The 24,519-nt window shown below is 38.4% G+C and overlaps 1 protein-coding gene across 14 annotated transcripts in view; it reads right to left on the bottom strand.

Moving 5' to 3' along the window:
• PCDH9 (protocadherin 9) overlaps positions 1-24,519 on the bottom strand; it is an 892,742-nt gene that overhangs the window by 857,331 nt on the left and 10,892 nt on the right. Inside the window, exon 3 of one of the 14 annotated variants that reach the window (XM_073346335.2) lies at positions 13,686-15,097. The exons of the other annotated variants lie outside the window; for them this stretch is intronic. Within the exon in view, the coding sequence (XP_073202436.1) occupies positions 15,029-15,097 (69 nt within the window). The 3' untranslated portion in view covers positions 13,686-15,028. Of the gene's footprint in view, positions 1-13,685; positions 15,098-24,519 lie in introns of those variants that run through there. 14 annotated transcript variants of the gene reach the window in all.

Consider the following 24,519-nt stretch of genomic DNA (forward strand, 5'->3'; position numbering starts at 1 on the left):
AGCTATTTCTTGCATATATAAAGAGAGAGAGAGACAGAGAGAGATTCAACAATCGGTAATGTAAAGAAGAAGTAAATACACTGCTATCCTTAAATATTTTCTACCTTGTAGTGGCTCATAAGAAAAGAAAAGAAAAGAAAAAAGAACACTGTCAGATTTCAATTGTCAACTTGGGGGAAGAATATCCCTCAGCTGGGTAGATACTACGTATACAACATGTTAAACCATATTATGAATACATAGCGTCCACCGTATAAATACATAACAGGAGTAATATAGTATACTGTGCCTACTAACTACTGAATAATAATTATAGGAAATTGTCACATCAAGTGTTTTACATTTATGATTACTCATACGTTATATCACACAATAGGGGGAACCTTTTCCCAGACAGACTCCTTTACCACATTTTGTCATCTTTCATAGAATAATCATTTGTTACACAGTGACAAAGGATTTCTCCAGAAATACGTGAAATGCATTTTCTTTTGCAACATCCGAAAATTAGCAGTAACCTGAACATTTTACAAACAGAGCTTAAGGAATAACAGCTTTAACAGAGTGTCAAGTATTTGGCACTGACCTTAAACAAATTAGGAATTGTGGGCATAAGGGTGTCATTCAGAAAGTTTAGGAAACACATAACCAGAAAACTAGTTAAGCAATGATGAATGAAAAGAAGTTCTTTCCATTCAAATAGCGCACAGTGGGCCTATTTGAGTCATGCCTAACTACCCTGCCGTGCGTTATCTGAACAGCTCAAAGCATGGCGAAGGACAGCACAGCTTTATATTCATTATTGTTAAAATAAAAGCAACATACTGAAATGTATATTAACTGAAAGCTAAAGATTTTTAAATGCCACTAAGGCTTTATGGTGTATTAAGATCTCAAGAGAGAGCAGGCTATTTTTATGTAGGCTATAGAGCGGAAGAGCAAGTTAAATTCTTGTGTACCTCTCCAGGACTCACGCATCACAGTTAAATATGAGGCATTTCACTCCAAGCAGTCTTGCAATCTTTTCAAGGTAACGGTCTCTTCTACGTGAGAAAATAAACTTTTCTCTGCAGGGCACTGTTTCATAACAGTGCCTGGCTTAGAGGGCAGACACACGCATGCAGATACGATCTACTTTTGACTGGGCTCATAAGTCAGGAATATCTCCTTGCCTCTCATTTACTAAATATAGTACATTCTGGTTCTGACCATCACTCAGACACAAAAGCCATCAAAGCAACTAACAACCAGTTAATATTAAGAATATATACTAGTGACAGACAAAACATGTTCGTCGTTTGTCACTTTTCCTTCTCACTTACCCACCAGAAATTTTAGGGTGAAATGATGGTATAAAAAAATATAGGCCCCAATCGGGCAACTGGATCCATGTGGGAGGAAACCTGTGTGCCTTCACAGAGCACCACCGGCTTCACCTGTACTCTGCACAAGAATCTACCCACATGGAGCAGTGTGCAGGATCTGGGCCACTGTATGTATCACTGTGCCATTGGGAAGGAGAAGAGAACTCCTCTATCTGGCTATTAGAAAGAATACAGGTTTGGGTTTAGAGAGAACACTGTAATGGCTTCAAGACTCATTTAAAAAAAGAAAATCAGAAACTTTGCCAGTTAGAAATTTACTCAGCGTTTCTGTGCTGGAATGTCACTTTAAGTTAACAGTGAAGTTGAAATCTTTTAGGATAGGTTCTGTAGCACAAAGTTCTCTTTATTTCTACTTTTTAAAGACATGAAATAACCCTCCGTGCCTACTGATATCGCCAAACAGGATAACAGAACCCTTACAGAAGCCTTGACAGCTTAAATATACTGTAGGAATTGTTGACAATTACATCTGCACGTCTCAGCCTGCGGAGTGGATAGCTAATGGAATTAATGAATTGCCTGCTGGCCTACGAGCAAAAAGCCTAAATAACAACATGACCTTCAGTCAACACTGCTGCAAAAGCACTTCCTAAACGATTCAAAACACATGAGCTATGACCTCAGCCACTGATAAATGTTTGTGATTTTTCTTCTTTCACTAATTTTGTCCCTCTTGTGTAGTTCTTGCTAGACTGACATGACTTGTTTTGTAGTTTTTTTTTAATTAATAATTAAGCGCTCACATTAATTTCCATGGAAGAAGGATGTTCTAGGGACCAGGTTCTGCCGGCATTTACACCAGCATAAATCTAAAACCAAATGTACTCCAAATTTGTGCCAGTGTAAAAGAGAAAAGCATCTAGCTCTAATTATCTAAATATGCTTGAAATGAAGAGTCAGGATTTCCTGTCACAAACCAAAACAAGTGTCATTCTCCTAGTCTCTTTGTTTTCACCTAGATGTAACTGCATTGCAGTCAATGGACTGACTCCTATTTTACACCCATGTGAGAGGAGAACCAAACCCAATACTGGCAATCCCCACATGCCAATATTGTTACTAATATACTCATATTCCATGAGAAATAGGGCTAAAATATATTTTTGCTGTGAGATGGACATTTTTAAAGGGATGGGGAACTGGGGTCTTATTTAAAAGCATGTCAGCAAATAAATGCAGACAACAAACCTATTTTAATATCAGTGTTTCTAAAATTCTGAGGCTGGAACATTCCTACTGAACAGGAATTATATTCCTTAATTAATCTTAAAGAGACTTGGCCTAACCCTACATTTTAATCTTTTTTAGGATTTAGTTTGGCAGGATAAGAGGTTATAACAGAACATAAAATGATTTAGTGCAATGCCTACAACCTATTGATGCTTAATGTAGTTGATCACTGAAATACTTAAAAAGATAGTATTAAGTGATTTGTACATTTGAGACATAAATGATCATGACAGCCTTAGCCACATAGTTGCATTCCGCTTGACTTTCCACACACTTTATTTGAAGACATGCATGTGTAAAGATCAGTAGCAATTGCCAATTTGCCTGGCCTACCACATCACCATAGAGAAACTGCGACAGACTTTTCCCCCTTAGGTGCAATTTTGTCATACTCCATTAATCCCCTCAATCCTCTCCCAATCCTGTGGACTTGTTATATTGTAATCCATGATTGTTGTGGTAAAGGAACACTGGAAAGTCTCTGTTGTCCTCAAGGCAGAAAATTACAATGATAAGTCTATTAAATTTGGCTCTTACAGTGTCCACTTGGATCAAGCCTGCTTGTCACAATAATAACCAATAGCCACAATGTCAGTACAAATTATCACCAACATCCAGAATGTCAATGCAAAATTAATTTTGTGTTGCACATAGCCTTGTCTGTTCAGTTCCCAGACAAAGGCAGAACTCCAGCTGTATTTTTAAGGAGGAAAAATACTAAATCAACACATCACATAGGGCAGGTTTATTCACTTATGCATGTCAGGTTTTCGGTTTTCAACTCCCAACTGGAAACTCTATCACATGATTGCACCTATTGTGTAACAAAAAAACTTGGCATTCTTCCACCTGAATCTGTTAAAGAGTGATTACTGAGAGCATTCCCTTTCAGGGTTGTTTTAGTTAAATATGAGATTCTTGATAAATGGTACTATTCCTCTCTCTTTCTCTTTCTCTCTCTCTCTTCTCACTCACACACACACACAAATTAAAACTTGTAAAACTTGGTTTTATTCCAGTGACAGGAAGAGTTAACAGCTGAATCCAAACATCTAAAAATCTATGACTGATCATCTAGTGAACTCTGCAATAAAAGCTTGTTAAAAATTAACTGCACTGAGGTCCACTTTCAGTGACAAGTTTAACAGCATTTTTTAATTCGGTAAAAACTTTCCCTTCCACATATTAGAGCTCATTAGAATTTTAATTCTGAAATAAAAATAAATAAGTAAATCAACCTCAAAATAACTAAATAGTAATGATCAAATTACAGGAAAATTAAAAAGCATTGTTCCTCTGATATCTTAGGTGTCTGAAGTTGATTTATTTTACCTCCTAGGTATGGCTCCTCTTTTTTATTTTTTTAAATTAAGATTGTATTTTATTATTCTCTAGAAATCTGCAACACCTTGTGCCCTAAATAAGAACAGCAGCCATGAATCTGATTACATGATCTACATGCACTTCACACACTAAACAATTTTGTTAGCAGACTGTTGCAAGAATCAATCTCATTCACCCATGGGCACAGTGTACACCATCTCTAGATCACTGAGCTAGTTTATTTTATTCTGTAATGTGCACAGAGGCTAACCTGCATACAATTCTGCAATGTAGAATTATATTTAAATCTGATGTTACTCCATTCAAACCTAAACCACACTTAACACATTCATTACTGATAGGAACACTGTAAACGTTATTTATGACCAGTTTCAAGGATTATATTGGAAACTTAACATGAGGTGGCCATATTTTAGCACATATAAAAAAGTGCCATTGTGGAAACCAGCAACAGAAGGCTGGAATATTCAAAACACTATATAAAACAGCAGGATGCCTCTTGTGGTAATGGGGGTATCAAAATAATACATTTCTAAATATATTTAGAGAGTTTACATCCAACTGAGAAATTCTGCACACCAGAACAGAGATGGCAGGCAAAAGACAAACTTCTATCCTGTGCTGCCTCTAGCAGAAATATTTAAGTGCATGTAAGAAATGTGGGTCCTTCTGAACAGGTCACCACAGTCTACATTGCAGCTTATGTTAGCCAATGCCATATTCAAATATGAGGTGCTAGGATAGTTTCTCTCGTCAGTGTAGACAAGGCTTAGCCAAGCTATAACCATTTAAACCATTCTACAAATCTGTGCTCTTGATAATGATTTCTCTAGTCTAGCACAATTTAAAAAAAAAAATCACATGCATGCCAAAGCCCTAGCTACATTGGGGAAATGTTAGCTCCATGCACCATCCCAAAACACATTTCTGACAAGTGCATTTCCAGGATTAATGCAGACAGAGCTTTTAATAGTGAAGGTTTGAAAAGATCTGCCATTGTAGTATGATAGGAAAGTTCCATTTGGCTCCTTTCCTGAACTCCTCCACACACTGCGCCAAACTTTACCACATTATATATATAAAAATACTATAAATAAAATTAATTATTAATAATAAAACCTAACAGTAGCATATGAGATTCATACATGGTTGTGAACATATTGCATGCTCTCTCACTGTTATAATTCTCTTCCTTCCATATCCCATCCACTGACTACCTAGCTATTTTATTTCTAATTTATATTGCAAGCTGTTTCAGTCAGGGACTGGAAGTTCACAACTTGATATGCCTTTTGTCTTTTATCTCCCTTTGATCTAAGCAATTGCAAACTGTTATCTCTTAGGGCCTGATCCAAAGACTCCAGTGTAAATTTTTCCAGTAACTTCAGTGGAAGTGGGACAGTGCCCATATCATAGTTCATTGCTATAAAATGTTCTGCACCCTTCTTTTAATCCCACAAAATTACATTTTTCCAAAGTTCATAAGAAGAGATCCTCATCTGATGTAAATCAGCATAGCACCAAACACTTTAGTGAGCTATGCCAATTTTCACCAGCTGAGGATCTCTAGTCAATTTTTGTATTATAAAGATGAAAAGTAGTTTGGGATTTCTCAAAAGAGAAGTAAAGCTGGTCTTAAAAGTGTTGAAAGTGACTCTGAACTCTGTGGTAACACATTCATAAATTGCCTATATGCTGATGTTCTCTGGGTAAGTTGTACAAAGCCATATTTCCTGGTACAGTAGAATAACTTTGTCTTACTCTCCTGATGCAAAGCTCCCTACATATCTCATAGGATCATAGAAGATTAGGGTTGGAAGAGACATCAGGAGGTCATCTAGTCCAACCCCTGCTCAAAGCAGGACCAACACCAACTAAATCATCCCAGCCAGGGCTTTGTCAAGCCGGGCCTTAAATACCTCTAAGAAAGGAGATTCCACCACCTCCCTAGGTAACCCATTCCAGTGTGCTTCACCCCCCTCCTAGTGAAATAGTTTTTCCTAATATCCAAACTAGACCTCCCTCACTGCAACTTGAGACCATTGCTCCTTGTTCTGTCATCTGCCACCACTGAGAACAGCCTAATTCAATCTTATACAGTGCTCCATACATGCACAGTGTTGTGAGACAATTGTTATATCATCTTATTCACTTTGCCATGGATATTATTTGTTGTAACTTCTGAAATTATAAAGAAGCAGTAAAAACAATATGAGATACAGAGAAATAAGATGGATGAGGTAATATGTTTATCGGACCAATTTCTGTTGGTGAAAGAGACAAGCTCTCAAGCTACACAGAGCTCCTCTTCAGATCTTTGCAGAAGAGCTACATGTAGCTCGAAGATCTGAAGAGGAGCTCTGTGTAGCTTGAGAGCTTGTCTCTTTCACCAACAGAAGTTGGTCTGATAAAAGATATTATTTCACTCACCTTGTCTCTCTAATATCCTGGGCCCAACACACAGCTATAACACCAGTGAAAATAATTTGACATAGAGTCAGTGAAATGTTCTAAGCTAAGAACAATTGAGTGGGATTTTGCAGACAATGTTGCTTAATGTAGAGTAGCCAATGCAAGGAGCTTTGTCCCAATGCAACATAACAGTTAAACTGTAAAACAATATTTTCCATAGTAGCAGACAACATTTTAGGTTGCAGTACTTGCTGAACAGATTTTAAACATAATGGTTTCTGTCTAATTTTTCTCAACTATTTCTTCCCCCACTAAAGTGTCCATTAAAAATGTTCTCATTTATTCTCATTTACTTTTAGATAAAAGTCCTGCACAAAACCCATAGAACTTGATTCAGTGACCCTTATACTGAGTGACACTTACTCACATGAGTCATCTCACAGCAGTCATTGGAAGGGATTTTCCAAAGCATTCACCAATGACCTCACTCTGCTGTCATGGGAGTCAGTAGTCAATAGTTGAGTCACTGACTTCAATGGGAGCAAACGCAGGCCAGTGCAGAAGAGTTTTGAAAATACCAGTCTTAAAACGTAAATTCAGAGACTCAGGTATATTTTGCTTGGAAATCAGTGAAACTACTCGTAAAGCAAGGGCTACCCAAAGTGAAGAAGGCTTGTAAAATTTATTCCAGGCGTTCACATTAGCGGGCTGGCCTTAACCAGTAGTATAAGCATTACAACATAAAGATAAAATAATCTTAGAGGGAAAAGGAGCAAGTCAAAGCAGGAAGCAGTTTAATTTTCACCTTTGACAACAGGAGGATTTTCACTTCCAGCTGCTTCTGTGTTTAACTGACCATTTTTTATGTAGTGAGTGAAAGCCAGCCAATTTTCTTCAGAGAAGTTGTACTATTCTCTTGACTCAATAAGAGCTATATGCTTCTTATTTGTCAGTGGCACCATGGGGATGACATAAAACATCAGAGCAAAGATTTCTTTTTCCAATATGCAAAATTAACTGTTAAACTCAATGGGGAGCATTTAGATACCACCAATTTAGTATCAAACCAAAGCAAATAGTCTTCTTAGGGAAGAAAGGGACCAAAGGGAACACAAAATGGTACCTGAATTAATTCAGTTGTTTCTTATAAAAGCAGAAGAAGTTTCTTTTATACTCAAGTGGATTACATGTTTCCTTTTATAATAAGCCAATTGTTTGGAGATTTTAAAGATAATGTCATGAGTAACCTCACGTAAGAGTACAAAAGGGAGACTGAATTTTCCAATATATTTTAGCAAAAGGGTCATTCCAAAACATGGCCTGGATTTCTTTTTTGAAAAGGAGATTATGATTTCAATCCTCCATTGATGTAAACAGGCACAGTTCCATTGAACTCAGTGTTACTGAATTATAATGTTAGACCACGGATAAGTTTCCTATTTCCTTTAAATTTGAGGGACCTGATTCACTGAAATACATGGAGTTACCCTTATTTATGGCACACTATGGTTTAACCAAATAAATAATAATCCAAGGGTGGGGTTTTGGGGGTTTTTCTTTTGGGGGGGTAGTAAAGAGGGTTTGTTTAGGGAGTTAGGTCTATTTGTACTGCCAGCCCTGGCTAATGATTCTCTACTTATCCACATTTCTAAAGACCTAAGATCTTTTGTTTGAAAAGAAGCTTGGAAGCAATTGTCTTGTGTTCATTAATCCATAAACATTTGATTTCAAATTAGATTGCTGGCAGACATAACCTCTCTGCATTGTTACAGTGGAAAATTGATTTGATTAATCAAACAGCTTTGTCTCTAGAATAGTTGTCCCTGACCGTGCTATGCAAAAAACTGCTAATGCAATTGCCAGTGCTGGCATGCTCATCTTTCACCTTGCAAAATTTTCCCTCATGAAAACATCAGTTGTACACCTCATACAATTAATTATTCTACATAATGCTCATTGCACTTATTGTGCATCGTACTGAGTATTAATAAAAAGCTATATTCTATTCCTGGCTCTGAAAGTGACCTGCTGTGTGATGTTGAGCCATTCACTGCTCTGTGCCTCAGTTTCCCCATTTGTAAAATGGGGATATTAAGACTTACCATCCTTCATAAAATACTTCAAAAACTATGCATGAAATACTTCTTTTTTATTTAGTGTATTATTTTTATTTTCATTATGTTGGACACTAGCTACCTATTAATAGAAGATTATATATCACTATTTACTATCTATTTTATATTTAACTGGTCTCATTTATCCTAAGGACATTCAGCATAGGTCTGGGAATGCAAAGAGGTCTTCATATGAGTGTAAATATAATGTACTTCTACTTTTATGCTCCTGTATACTACCAAAGTGATGTAAATTGGCCTTCATGTAAACAAGAATCAAGCTCGACAACTCTGCTTCTCATAACTCGCAGTTTTAGATTTCAAAACCAACAGTTCCTTTTCCCACTCAAGGTCTCCCTCCCATCTAAAGCACTATATACGTGTGACAGTGAATACTGTTATACTGCTGCATTAAGAGAATCTGTGCATGTATGCGAAAATATTGCACCCACAGACAACACAGAATTAACCAAACAAAAATCCAGCAAGCGCTATTTTTCTTTCATATTGGTGTTATTATCCTGTAGCCATCTGCAGTGAAAAGCTACGAATGTTGTGCTGTCTGGGCCATTTAAACAGTGAATTGGTTATTTTAATCTGTAATACAAAAAAGAATGTATAAGCATTTTTGGATTAAACTGGGTCTACTGAAACAATGTGAACACAATTTATTTAATGATAGGCAACATCGTTGACCTTCCAGTATTTTTATCATCTTTACAAAATGAGCACTATGAATATATATCTTTCTCCATTATTAATCCAAATTTCATTTTATCATGTTGTCTAGGTAATCTGAGCACATTAGCTGCTTCACTTTGTATGAAGAGTATTTGTTGAGACAAGAAGCAAATGGGAATATTAATTCTAGACAAAACTGTAGGGATCTCGCTAAAAAAATGCTTCTCTAGAATAATGGCATTATCCAGAGACTATGGTTAGGTCAAGTATCCATCCCCAGACCGTCTGAATGTGTGCCAGGATGTCTAGAGAGCCTTATAAGAAGATATCCTGATTACCTCCTCCCTTGGCAAAACCTCCTGCAGGCAGCTTTGGAAGAAGGTCTCTTTACAGAGACATGTCCCATGGATGTGATAGGGCAAAAAATGGGGAAAAGGTAACAAAGTTCACCACAAACCTGTTTCTTGCAGGATCTTATAAAGATCAAGGCCATCAAGTAGAGGCGCTATGCCTCCTTCCCACTCCCTGGTACCTCTTGAAGCTGTGATATCAGGGCTTCTGCAGCCAGCGCTTGCCCTGGGGACATCCTAAAAGGGGATTTTCACCACAGAGGGGGCCCACATGAAAGATAACGTGGAGCTGTATTATCAGGCTCAGAAAGAAGGTGAGTAAAAGCTAGGAATGGAGGACATCTTGAGAAAGCACAGAAAGGAGAAAATTAGTGAAAAAATGACCACATAGTGGGGCAAGCTCCATTGGGACGAGTGGGCTCCTGCTGAAATCAAGGCAAGTGAAATAGGGCCAAGTCGTTTGACTCAAGACAATTTTTTCATTATTATGAACATTATTTTTTTCAGACTGCCACTGAATGGAAAGAGTTATTCACCCAGATCTAGTGCAGGCTGACTAAATCTGTCTGGAAGGGAGCTACAGCAAGGCAAGTGTCCTGAATCCTCCACTCTGCCTGATATCCAGCAGAGAATTGGCGCAGTGACAGCAGTGGGTAGTGCTGTCCTGCGGATGCCTTCCCTTGGGAATGGACTCAATCAAAGGACACAACAGCCCCTGCAGGCACAGCAAAGTGCAATGTGTGCTAGCAAATCTACAACGCTGGTCTGAAGATAATTTACAGCTGTATCTCGATAGAACTTCTTTTACCGAGCAAGCCTTTGTCTAAGCCACCTACACGCTGAAGTCCACATAGTAGTAACACCCACGCTGACAAACAACACCATGGCAACAAAAAAAGCAGGATTCACTTCTCTCAGGTTTATTTATTGCAGTTATCACTTCAAGCCAAATCTCAGCCCCTACTAGTAAAAACTTTTACTTCTTATTAAAGAGCACACACTTTCATTTATATGTATTCCTCCTGCCAAAGCATGGAGATATAACTGAGGAAGAGGACAAATGTGCAAGGAATAGATGAAATTCTGTGAACGATGCAAATTAAACTAACATACTGAAAACAGCAGGTTAAAAAAACCTCCACTTCTGTGCAGAAGCCCCAATTCTCCTCACACATTTATCAGTTTTACACCAGTGTATCTCCACTGTCTTCTCTGGATTTGCTCCTGATTTGCATCAGCACAAAAGAGATCAGAATCAGGCCTGGAATTCCTGCTGGTGTTCAAACATGGAAGATAGAAGACTGTGCTGAACATTACACCAGCCCTCCTCATCAACTAGCATAGTTATCTTCTGGTGAAATAATGTGAGTCGAAGGACATACCAGAGAACTGCTTTTGTCCCCATTTGTTTTACTTCACAAAGTTAACGAGTCTTGCCTGTAAGAATTTGTTTATTTTTCTGTGAAATAAAACAAAGGTAACTAACTGTGAGTAGTAGCCCAGAGGAGAGGGGGGAGTACCATCATGCTCCCCGCCGTTAGCAAACATGCAGAGACGCCAAAGTCCCCAGAACAGAAAGAGGGCTTAAGCCCGCTGCAACATCAGAAGTGCTAAAGTCACAAAGGTCCCATAAGCTAGTTTTCAAGAGATGGCAGAATCCAGCCCCTAGACTCCATGGACCCAGGGGAACAATGGGGAATCGGGGCAAAAAATTATCAGGGAAAGCAATCATATTTACTTCTAGGCACTCTGAGCATGCTGATTCCCACTGGAGGCCTGGTGTAAGCATACGGTTCCTGCCAATCACATCCTGCGTCCTAAAGGTGCATCCTAAAGATGGAGAGTACTTAGCTACTCAATGGAGGTCTCCGAGCCTTTCTGCCCTCTCCTGCTCCCCGTGATCTACAACGTTTTTGCTTTGTACTATCAAATCCATGAATAATTGCAAAAATAAAGTCACAGTAACAATGGCAAGTTTTGAGTATAGTATTAAATATCTGCTTTAATTGTAGTAAGAAAAAGAACTCTGCCAAAATACCAAATCATCAGATTATAGTATTTCTCACTTCTTATTCAACATGATCTATTTCTTCTTGTGACTCTCATAGCAACCAAAGCATGGAGCTACTGGTATGATCTCAGCCTAATGCCCGCCCTGTTGGGTCTACTGGTTTCACTAAGCTCTTTAACAAATATTATGGGTCCATAAATAGAATATATTCAATACTTCTCAGAGAGAAATTCACTTCCAAACATTGTTTCCATGTACCCTCCAATCATTTATTATATTAATCGAAACATTTACTGGATCACTGAAATGTTGTTTAAATTTTACAATCAATGTGTATTAACCAAGAAGTACTATTAGGGTTTGCATCACTTGTTTGTTTGCAATTTACATAGATTTTGCTTTCTGCAGTTCTTTGTGCTCATAGCATTTGAACCATGGTGTGTGTTCAGTGATAATTGCCTAAAGAGCTGCAGAACAGTTGGTGACTTCTTTTCATATTTTTTGGCACAAATCTAAGAATTTACCACAAGCTTGAGTGCAAGTGGAAAAAAATCCCTCGCTTGTTTTAGAAATCATGAATCTAATTCTTTCTCTTTTCACACTGGTATAAATCATGAGTAATTCCACTGAAATCAATGCAGTGGGTGAGAGGAGAATCAGGGCCTGGGTCTTTTTAAAAACTGTGTGAGAGAGGTCCCACTTGCACAGTGCTATACATGTCTTTCACCATTAGCCACCCTGGTTCAAATGTAAATCTGGTCAAAAGTGGAAGTGGGTTTAGACTTTAAACTATTCTCTCTTGGATGCTTGCCCACCACGCAAATTTGCATGAAAGACTTTCTGTGTCAAAGAAAGATCCCAGACTCGAACAGCAGGAGTGCTGCAAGTCAGAAGTGAGTTACTCTGAAAGAACTGCACGGGAAGCATGCACATGACATTCATTTATTTTTGTTTTCATTAATAGAATCAACGTGCCTAATTATATCCACGTATTTAGCCCAGCGATCTGTCACCTGACTTCGTAAGTGATGTTACATTGCTTGGAGATGCTAATCACCCTCTAAGCTTAAAATAATAAATTCTCACTCAGTTGAAATGCAAAGGCAAAATACTACATTTCCTTTTCCAGCTGAGCTTCCATTTAATGTACCAGATGAAGGAGCTTGCTCCGCTTTACTGGATCAGATTCAAAATGGTTTGTCCAAGGAACACAGTGATTACGGGAAAACAGTCCTTACTCAAGCAAAACTCTAAATGATGCAAATGGGTGTTTCGCCTGAGTAAGCCCTTTGTCTTCATTTTAATATATCAGAATGGCTACTCCAATCCAGGCAAGGGACAAGCCAACTTCCTCTTGCTGGTGTTTTTCTAAGGGTTGGTTTACAATACCACTTAAGTTACATCACTCAGAGGTGTGAAAAAGACACCCCCTTGAGCGACACAAGTTACAGCAACCTAAGTGCTGTCCACACCAGCGCTTTCGTCAGGAAACACTCTCCGACCAACATAATTACTCCATCTCCACAAGAGGCAGAAACTATGCTGACAGGAGACTGCTCTCCGGTCGGCATAGCGCATCTTCACCAGATGTGGTACACTGACGCAGTTGCATTGGTGCAGCTGCGACGATGGAGTGCTGTAGTGTAGACTTGCCCCAAGAGTCAAGTAAGTAATTTCTCTAAAGCCTCCCCTAAAGTACATTGCCACAGTAAGTGGGAGAAGCATAATTTGACATTCTGATGGTCTCAGATTTAAAATAATGGATGTCACTGTTTTGTTACCCTACCTTAAATTACCACAGGTCTCCTACACTAAACTTGAGATTCTGTTCTCACACATGATCAGAAAATCATGGCATCTATTTCATACCAGTACAAGCTTGTGTTAAATGTACAACTTCTTTATGTCCTTTACTAAAGTCTGACAGCAGTGATCTCCCCAAACATGCATCTAATCTTTATATCTACACATGTAAAAATACCTTTGGGTCTTAAAACTATGAGTGCTGAATTATTTAAACTAGTATGTTGGTTAAAGATTTTTCCATAGTTTTGGCATTGTTCCTCTGTCCTTAAAATGTCAAAGTGCCATTAACATGTTAAGGAACATATTAAGGATACATTAAAATGAATCTCAATTGGAAATTGCATGCATGAGATGTGTAAGAGGAAAATGTAGGGCATGACAACAAGTGGCATGTAACATCAGAGATTATTACAATGTGTTTACAACTACTCACTATACTGCACATCACCTCTAGTGAAACACACCACTACTTAGATCTGTACTACTGTTAGTCCTCTGATACCACATGCTTCTTCAGCAGTGGAATTTGAGCTCTAGCTTTTAAAGGCCATATGTAATACTTGGAAACCCCATGATAAAACAATCGAAACACAGAAAACAGAGCTAGATGTTAGATACAGCACTGAAGTGAAGATATTATTGCAATAGCATCAAATGGCCAGCCTACTGGTCATGCTCTGAATTGCCATACAGGGGAAGGACTTAGCCTTCTTTTCTTGCATTCTTGCTATTCAAAGAGACAGAATACCTCACTTTAATGAACAGCAACCACTCAAGAGTGCCCACGGGACTGCCATCCAGACAGCCTCAGTAGAAGAAGGATGGCTGTAACAAGGTGCAAAGAGGAAAAATGGGTGCTGGCGATTCTGAGGGCTCCAGAAGGGTCGTAGAACTTTCCTCCCATATCATGTGTGCTGTGGGGTGTGTGAGAATGAGGAGGGGGAGAACTGTATAGAGGCTATGGGTCTGATTCTACTCTGCCACACAGGACAACATCAGTGACATAACTAGAATTTCATTAGTGGAAAACTAGTGTGAGACCAGAATCATGCCCACAGTAAATTCTGTTTATACCCTATTTAAGGCCCCTTTCCACAACCAGAGCATTGTTAAATAGCCTTAGTGTAAATGTGAATCAGGCCCACCGTCTCTGGTCATTCTCAGTGCCAAGATGCAATGTATAAAATGCCCATTCCTCTGGTAAAACACCAATACCCAAATTCTGGGAAACAGTACCATTAATTCATATCAAATAAATCCATATGTACCACAGGGCCAGGAACACACAAAAATAATGCACCTACTTGATCAAGGTTAATACTATATTCCTAGTAGAAGGGAAAGGTTATTTTCATTACCTACAATCATCTGATAATTAGCTGCAGGGCAGATTCAACAATATCCCGGGATGTGATTTCACAATATAATGAACAAATGTCTAGTTTTTTGCCATCTAAGAAAGCAACAAAACAAGAGCAAGACTTGTCACTATTTTGCTTATGGCAGGAATTAGACAATGCCCAGAACCCTGTAGCTACCCTGCAAGCATCTTAACTAGTTTGATTACATCATTGATTCCGTTACTTCAACAGTTCTGCTCTCCAGTATAGGCCATAATTGAAAGCAGCAGCCAGCAGGTATCAAATGTGAGTGAGAAATGTCTCCTGCTGAGTAAGTACTGACTGTGAACCAGATTCACTGTCTTGTAGGCAGTTTTGAAACGAAGATGTTATAAAGGAGAGGATCCTCAGATGGGTGGAGCATCTGTGGAGGATAAAGAGGCAAGCAAATTACCAAGAATGTTCAGAAGCGGAAACTACATTTAAAAAATGGCTATGAGGTAGATCAAAAGCGAAGAGATAAGATATTGTAAAGGATTTTTTTTCAAAGAGATACAAGAGAAATAAAAGGGAAAAGTTGAAGCACAAGGTATAAAACAACACATTTATTCTGACCTGCTTGCCTTCTTCATTCTGTAACTGGGAAGAAAGTCTTGTCCAAATGTTTTCATGCTAAGCAAAAAAACCAACCCCTCTTTTGATTAGTGATACTGAAGCTGAACAGCACAAAAATGATTAGTTCAGTGGGCCAAATTCTGCCCTTCCAAAGGGTCTGTTTCAAAGCCTACTGATATCAATGGGAGTCTTTCCACTACCCAAAGCATATTCAGGTTAATGGAAAGACTCCCATTGATATCAATAGGCTTCTAATCCTTGAAATCTCAAGCATGAGGTCAGGAATGGGCCTAGTGAACCTTGAAGTGTCATGATACTCCAAAAAAAAAAATGATGGTAAGAATGGCATCATGAGGTTCTGTGGTGGAGCTGGAGTTACTAAGAAGCAATAAAGGGCTTTATTTAAAGGTAAACATTTTTTTCTCTAATTGCTAAGACTGCAAATCAATCTGGGATTGTTCTAACTCAGGCATAATGATCAGTAATATTTTGCAATTGGATCTTGGTTAAAAATGTGGTTGATAATATGTGAGCCAGAAGAGGATACAACTTTCTCTCTACCATTACAGTGCTGGTGTGCTAACAGAATTAAAAGCAATAAACAGTTTGCCTGTTTGTTTTTTAGAAAAGGCAAACAGAATAGACTCTGAATGCACACAAGGAATAGATCTGTTGAGAAAAATGATGCTATTTTTACAGTGATTTTTCTAACAATCACCAAACTTTAAAAAACTTTAATAGAAGTCAAAACTGCAAAACTTCTGGACGGTGTAAAAGAGAAAGGCTATGAATAGCTACCTCTGTTAGTGAAATTAAAGATTATTGCATTTGTTTGGGTTCAATGAGTTACCTTCACTGAATGGAGCGACAGTCACTGACGCAACAATGAATAGTTTGCAGAGTATGGCATTGACATTGAAGCTGATATGAAAAACGTATCAGCAGCATAACAGATGGTGCTGAAAGCCTGGCAGGAGTTTTATGGAGTTCTGCCGCTAGTGTCATCGGGGAGATATTTGAAAACCTAACAGTAGTGCTATTTCACTTCATGAACCACGGGACCAAATTCCATGAAAGTCTGCCTTAAAGGTATCAGGCCTGATTTTCATTTACACTAAGGCTATGTCTTCACGGGGGAAAAAGTCGGTGTTTTTACACTGAGATAGCTAATGTGAGACAAACTCTATTGAGAGTTAAAGTACTCAGTGTACCTAACTGACCCCAGTACTACACACCTAGTGTTGACCTCAACTGGTTATGTACAGGTTAAAAACCACAGTGCCCATCTCTACTACTATTTTATTTTAAGATGGCTACCACAGTATAAAGCCACACTGTTTTCCTGTAGTGAAGTCATAGCCAACTGCCACTTTACCACTGCTTGGCAGTATAAAGATGCCTTAAAGTGGGTATCAATCACAGTTGGGCACACTTTCCTGTGATGTAAAAAGTCCTTAGTGTTGATGAGAATCTGGCCTGATAACTTTAAGACAAAAATCACACTGAAACTGGTCCGGTGGTTCAATTACATTTAAAGTGTAATGTGTGAACCGTATGGACAAACGTAGCTCTGATAAAGTTTATTGCAGTCAGTTCATTTGCTCCCACTTAGACAAGAGCTAAATGTCTCCTACTGTACTTTCAGATGTTCTGCAAAGCAGCAAAATTTGCTGGAGAAAATGTAAAAAAAAATTGGCTTCACCATCACAAAAAAAACAACAACCCACAAATTTTCTTTTCTTAGGGGATTGCATCTGCTTGTGCAAGCGTTAATGCACTTTGTGAGAGTTATTATACCTTGGTTCATGTGTTTCAGTAAGACAAGTTGGCAATTCAAATTTCATGACAAAATGCTAACTTATCTTCACTATTGAAAAAGCTAATGAAGTGGTAAATAGCTGCAGAAGCAATGTTACATGCAATGTTCTGCAGGTTTTGAGGGCCTGTCATTATCTGTGAAACTGTATAGATGGAAAAGTAATGAAAGCCCACTAAGAAATCACAACATGCAAAAAACCCTTAAAGCTTTGAAACTTAGGACAGAATTATGTTTAAATTGTTTAAAAAGGAATATGATTAATTTAGGCCTTCCAAAAGAACTGCCCTAGATATTTTGGCCTGGATTCTCAGCTGGGACCAGTGTCTGCTGGGTGCTGCTTTGGAGAAGACCACAAAGTGTCCAGAGCAGCTGCCTTATTCTGAGATTGGTTTTGTGCTACCTTCAGCCCTGGCATAATGGAGAGCAATCTTGAGGCTGCTTTACACTATGCTTACTGGCTATGGTTCCAAAAGAGATGTCCAACAAGTAACAACTGGCAGGTCACAAATTTCATTAGCAGAAATAGTACTCTAGACATGCCTTCTCCTCCTGCTCACGAATCATTTAGGGTTGCCAGGCATCCAGTTTTCGACCGGAACGCCTAGTCAAAAAGGGTCCCTGGCGTCTCCAGTCAGCCTTGCTGACCAGGTTGTTAAAAGCGTGGTCGGCAGCGCAGTGGGGATAAGGCAGACTCCCTGTCTGGCTCCATGAGGCTCCATGAAGCAGCCGGCATTTCGCTCCGGCTCCTAGGTGGAGGCGTGGCCAGGTGGCTCCGCACGCTGCCCCCGGCCACAGGCGCTAGCACCACATGGTTCCTGGCCAATTGGAGCTGCAGAGCCAGCACTCAGGGCAGGGTCAGCACGCTGAGTCCCCATGGCAGGGGCCGGGCCTCGGGGAAGGGGCAAGGCAAGGGTGATCGGTTTTCTGCAATCAGCAAGTTGTCATCCCCTATACTGGGGGACGCAGGGAGTTGGCTACACAGGCTCTATGGTAGCTAGGGACTCTTTGAATATGGGCTTCAGTAACACTGCATTCTTACACCAGGCTTGCACTTGGCCCAAAATGTGAGTGCATGAGCAAAATGCCTAGAATGGAGAAAGAGTAGCAAGTAAATTTTACCAAACATAGAAATGGTTTCCAATGCGAGTCATTTCCTTCTAAATTAATTCACAGACTGAAAGCTTTACTGGGCCTAAGTTCCAAAGGCAAGAATTGCTTCTGTCACTTGCTTATGACACAGACGGACATCAGAAATCAGCTCCAGACAAAGTAAGCCCTTTTTGTTGCCATCTGTGATTTGCGCCATATACAAAGAGCCCCTTGAGGGATCTTATGAAGCTGTACTATGAAAAGTTTTCAACATACTGTTTTAAACAAGCAGACTCAAGAGTCAGTGTCATCCTGTGTATCATATAAGCACTGCCAGCTTTCTTATTAACATACCTATTTTGTTTCCTGCAAGTTCAGACAGTCACACTGAGTTTTTAGCCAAACGACAGCCGTATGGTTTCATAAGTGTTTTCAGATTTCATCCCAATCTTCCTTGCAAACTGTTGAATTCAAGTACTGTCCACTTACTGAACCTCAGTTTGTATGGTCCTGCTTTGTGGTTGTTTATATTTTTGTTTGCTTGTTTGTTTTCTGAATCAATCCTCTTTCATAAATCTCCGCAAGACACCAGACCTACCATTGATGGTGCCCTCTGCCAGTGTGGTATCAACAGAGTCTGTCCAAAAAACATTAATGAGATATTTTGTGTGCCTGCCTCAACTATCACAAATATAGTATGGCTACAGAACTAGCCAATAGATTACAGAAGACTACTTCAAAACAAATATTTCATAGCTCTCCAAAAATGGCAACATTTTAAACTCCAAAATCCAAACATTTCTGGCATACGTGTTAGGTGCTAAATATTCTGAAAGAAAGTGATTCAAGGGAGTTACCGTACCAGATCATACTAGTAGCCTGCCCTTATTAGTGGCCTATTATACCTAGAAGAGGTCATGGGGTTCATATGAAATTTAGGTTAAAAGTGAATCAGATTTAGTCAAAATTAAAAGAAGCATATACAACAGTCCACAACTAACAGTCTCTGTTCATCTAATTAGCACTACATTTTCAACAGTGTCTGTCCACTACTTTAGGAATACCTCAAATTTTGGATGCACAACTTGAGTAACATAGAAGTCTGACTTTTAGCACCCACAATTCCAATGCAACTAAGGGGGGCAGCAACCAGTTAGCACCTCTGGAAATCAATATCAAGTTATCTCAAGCTGGGCACCTGATAATGGAGACGCCTACAAATAATGAGTATTTTTAGGCCTTAGTTTCTCTCTCTCTCATTCTGTCCCTCATTCTCTCAGACCAGTTCTTCAAACCAACCCAGTTCCGCAAACTTCAATGGGAATTTTTCCAGAATAAGTATTGCAGGGCTGGGTTCTCTTTTTTTTTCCCTCTGACTTTCATTATCATCCCTAAATCACTCTATTTAATTTGATGTTTTTTTTAAAAAAAATACAGTAATGTAGGAACAAGTTCAAGCAAATATCTAGATAGATTAGAAAGCATTTTACTTCATATTATCAACATTCTATAAAAATACTCCTCCAAAAGCACTCTATTATTCAAATTTTAAAGAAGCCACTTAGTTCCTTTAAAGTGCTTATTACAGTCTATGCTTTTGAGTTCACTGTGCAATAACAGATCATACAGAAAATCATTTGTGTATCATTTCTCTGATCATATTCATTTGGGGGGAAATCTCAGATTTCTAATATGTGCATGCACACCTCCTACAAAAATAAATATCTCCAGATTTCATTTTCTGAGTATTAAAAAGAGAAACAAGAAAGGATAGTGACAATAATTTAGTAAAAGGGAAAGATGGATTTAAGCATCAGCCAAGAGACTCAATTTTTCATACCATTTACAATGGAAGCTTAAAGACTAAAATACTACACAAGCCATTAGTTTCTTAGTACCCTGCAAGGGATTAAAGTATTTCTTAATCAACAGCTAAAGCACAAAAGAAGGCCAAAGCCTAGACTTTAGCAAAGCTGGGTAATAGTAAAATTTGGAAATGTTCAGATAGCTTTGATACCATCACAACAAGAAGCAAAGGATACAATCACAGCAAGAAGTGCAGCAGTTATTCAAATCTACTGAAAACCAATTAGTAACTTAGCAGTTTCTTAGTCTGCAAAAAACAGCTTTGAGGACCCACATGACAGTAACCAGTGCACTAATTTTTAACAAGGTCACACAAAGCTGACCACACCAACACATTGTTGTTATTATTTGATGCTTCTAATGACAGAGGGCAACCAAAATAGCCAACTCAGGAGAAGTGGATAAAGGAAACTACTTTTTATGGCATTTAAGTAGCTTTCCAAAAGACCTTGACTGCACCTATGCCATATGGGTCATGACTGCTAGGCAATCCATGTAGAAATGGTCTCACTCTATCACTCTAAATGTGATGGACTGCATGAGGTAAACTTTAATGCATCAATACAACCCCCTCCCCCCACAAAAAAAAAAGAAAAAGAAAACAAAGTATGTTCACCTCTCATTCACATAATGGCTAAGGATGAAAAAACAGATCCATGATAGATTAACAGCTTAAATGAATGGCCAGTTCCGAATGCTCTACAGTGCTGCTCAGCTACAGCTGCACAAACCCCATAGACTGAACCACCTCTTTCAAAAGGATGCCTCCAGGAGAAAAGAACAACAGTACCAGGGCATATTAGAAGTGACTTCCCTTGGCCATATCCACACCTGTCATCTACTTTCACAGGAAGGCCATGTTATAATCAGGCATTGCTATTTTTAACCAATCTTGGTTTCAGGAAGAAAAAGGGAGTGTAAAATAAAATGCCAATCATGGCAACATGTCTATCCTGTCTCACTCTGTATTTCAGGTGATTGACAGCCCTGCGCTCCTGTAGCGTACAAAGGCAAAAAAAAAAAAAAAGGTAGGCATTCTTTTCCGTCTGAAATGTTTGACAGATTTAACAGCTTTCTGAAATAAAAACTGATGACATCTCAAATAGAAAAGTCCACCTCCTGTACACATGAGAGATTACATTTCAACAGGTGAGGTTTACTACTATCTCTTAGACAGATGCAGATTTCATTTATTAATTTATTTATTTGGCAGTTGTTAAAACTGTAGGGATGACTACAGCTTTACTATTGGTGCACAGTCTACCTCTTGCTGCTCTGGATGCTGAAGACTTCAGCGTGAGGCATGTTTCAGGATACTGTTGTCACAACCTGAATGCAATTTCAAGTCCTGTTACCGACTAGACCAACACTTCACTGATATTTTGACCTGTATTTCTGACACGGTTAAAGTGAACCAAACTGACAAGCTCCTGAAAATTCAGGCAGCTGCAGACACATGCACAAAATGAAATATGGGAAGTAGTTTAACACAATGGCCTGAATAGTCAAATAGAATAGTATTTTTTTCTAAAAGCTACTAGTTATAGACCAGAAATCTATAGCACACTTTTTATAGTGATAGTAAATTCATAAAATGTATCAAGGAATCATCTACAGTTAGACAAAACATAGGAAGCTCACTCCCTGGTACAAAGGCAGCAAACCAAAATAGTGCACTGGAATCAAGCGGTCTTAACTACAGGAAGAGAACTAACTGCACATAGGGCTGAATCCATTGTCCATTCAAGTCAATGAAAGTCTTTCCATTGACTTGAGGGGACATTGGATTGGGCCCATATTACAAAGAAGAACTTTTCAAATGTTCCTGTGTACTGGGTTCATGTTTCTCTACATACACACCATGGACATATACTTTTTAAAAGAGAGAGCCAGATCCTGCACGCGTTACTATTGACTTCACTGAGAGATTTTGGCTTGAACCTGCAGTGTTGAAATTAACATATATAGAGAGCTTGAAGGATCAGGCCCAAAACACTCATACACAATATTGAAGTCAGTACAAAATGTGAAGGTATCTACTTTCTGTGCTTTAAAGTTAGAATGAAGCCAGTGAATGTATAGCTATTGTAACCAACATGAGCATATACAGTTAAGATACACAAAGTTATTTTGTTTCCAGAAGTTTGAACAATGTCAATAAATAAACAAATAAATCTCCAACTGGATGAATCAACAACAGGGTCAGGCTGAAGGTAAATCTCTTTCACAACTGAAATAAGAATTTTTGTTTGGGTTTTATTTGTATTTCAAGGACAATATTACTATATAAGGCTAAAAAGTAAGAATTATTACTGATAGAAAAATATTTATACACACTTTTTCAGGAACTGATTCACAATCATACAATTGAGAATATTAATAAAAATACCTGGCCTGGCCGGTCGTGAACACTTTCTACAAAATAATATCTTTCAACTCTCATTGACTTCAACAAAAGTAGACTGCACTTAGCACCTTCAAACAACAATGGTATTAAACCCTAGATAGATGTATAGACAGATAGATAGATAGATGGACAGACAGTCAGATCTTCTATTTTAGTGGTATCTGGGAATCTTGCAACATTCCTATAATTTCTGGCATTTGAGCAACTTACAAATTGATTTCAATGAATACATAAAACTCTGTATTTCTCACCTTCCATCCATTAATCAGCAGAAATGTTTGTTTTCTTTGTTGTTGGTTTTTTTATGTTTGTCTTTGTTGCTGTTTGTAGGTGCTATCTAAAACCTGCTCCTACTGAAGTCAATAAAGGTGATAGACAAATACAGTAGACTGATTTCAGGAGGTGCTCTGCACTGTGTTTGATTGAATTCAAAATGGATTAATCTGGAGTTCAATCAAGCCCACATTTATTTGACTCAGAGTTATTTTATATTTTGGATATTTTATATCAGCATCACCTGCTCCCCCCACACTAGTTTTTTGTAAAAACAAAAATATCAAACAAGATCCTCAGCTGGGTTAAATCAGCATAACTCTACTGAAGTAAATGAAACTGTGCTGATTTACCCCAGCTGAAGATTTGGCCTCAAATTTTTAATTCTTACTATTAAGAGTGTATGTAAATGAGAGCTTATTGTGTTCTTCCTGTAGGTAGAGCATGCATATTCGAAAACAGTACTACAATAGTGACATAGAGATTTTACTAATGCAAAGTACAGTGTGGTATTTTGCAAAATATAACATGACTACAAAGAGACTTCACAGTAAACTACAGCAACTGCATGACAACTTGAAAGAATGCTAATCTCCTGACAAAGGGTGAACTATTCAAGTTTCACTTTTCATGTGGTATGATAGCAGAAACACTACAAAGATACACAGAGGTTTATAATAACTTTTCATTCTTGCTAACCTTGCTAACTGTTGAAGTAGCAAATGATCTACTTTATAGGCACGATCTTTGTAGGGGAACCTGCTAGCGTTTAGACACCTAATTACCCGAATATGCCTACAAATCAGATAATCAAACAACCAAATGTATTTTCACTCACAATTCACTGTGTTCCCAAAACCAGAGGTTAGACTGAGTCCACTTTAAAAATATGGAGATAATTGACACAATGGGCCAAATTCTTCCATGATTTACACCGTGAAACTTTCTTAATGAGGACAATATGAAGCTGACATAAAGAGACAATGGGCCTTACGTTTATCTGACTTACATCCATGTGGTGTGAGCCTCGTCTGCACGGTTTTTGTACCAGTATATCTATTTTGATTAGAGCTACGGTTTTTTTTAGCAAAATAGTTATACTGGTACAGGACACAGTTATATCACTATAAAGGTGCCTTATCCCAATTTATCTTATTCCCCTTCCCATATAGAAATTATACTGGTTTAATGCATCCCTATAATGATATAACTGCATCCACACTAAAAGGGTTATATCACTCATACTATAATGGTATAGTTAACACAGTACAACTTTTGTGTGTAGAGAAGCCCTTAAGGTCACAATTCTGCAAGATGCTAAATCTTAAGCAAGTGCGTAAGCCCTGTTAGGACTAGTCATATGCTTTAACTTAGACAAGTGCTTAAGTTCCTTGCTGATTGGAATCCTGTCAAGAGAAAAAAAATGGCACGTTATGTGTTCATGTTGATTTCTAACAGAAATACACCAATGTCTATAGATATGGGGTAAATTCCTCCATGATTTACATCCTGGGTAATATCTTTCTTGTAAATGGGATTGAGTAAATCAGAGAAAACTAGAACGAAATGTCTACAGTGATATACCTAGCATATATGATTTTATAGATCATCCTCAAGACATTCCACCACAGGCTGTGAATTAAAAGGAAAAACCAAGGCTGCAGCAGGAAATGCTGTTGATGATTTAGTTTCACTTTTTCCCTCTGTGTTTGTATTGAATCAACACCTGCACTAAAGGAAGTACCAGAGAGAGCTGTAGTTCAGAGGTGAATGAATG

The sequence above is a fragment of the Lepidochelys kempii genome, chromosome 1, assembly GCF_965140285.1.
Source record: "Lepidochelys kempii isolate rLepKem1 chromosome 1, rLepKem1.hap1, whole genome shotgun sequence".
Taxonomy (NCBI): Eukaryota; Metazoa; Chordata; order Testudines; family Cheloniidae; genus Lepidochelys; species Lepidochelys kempii.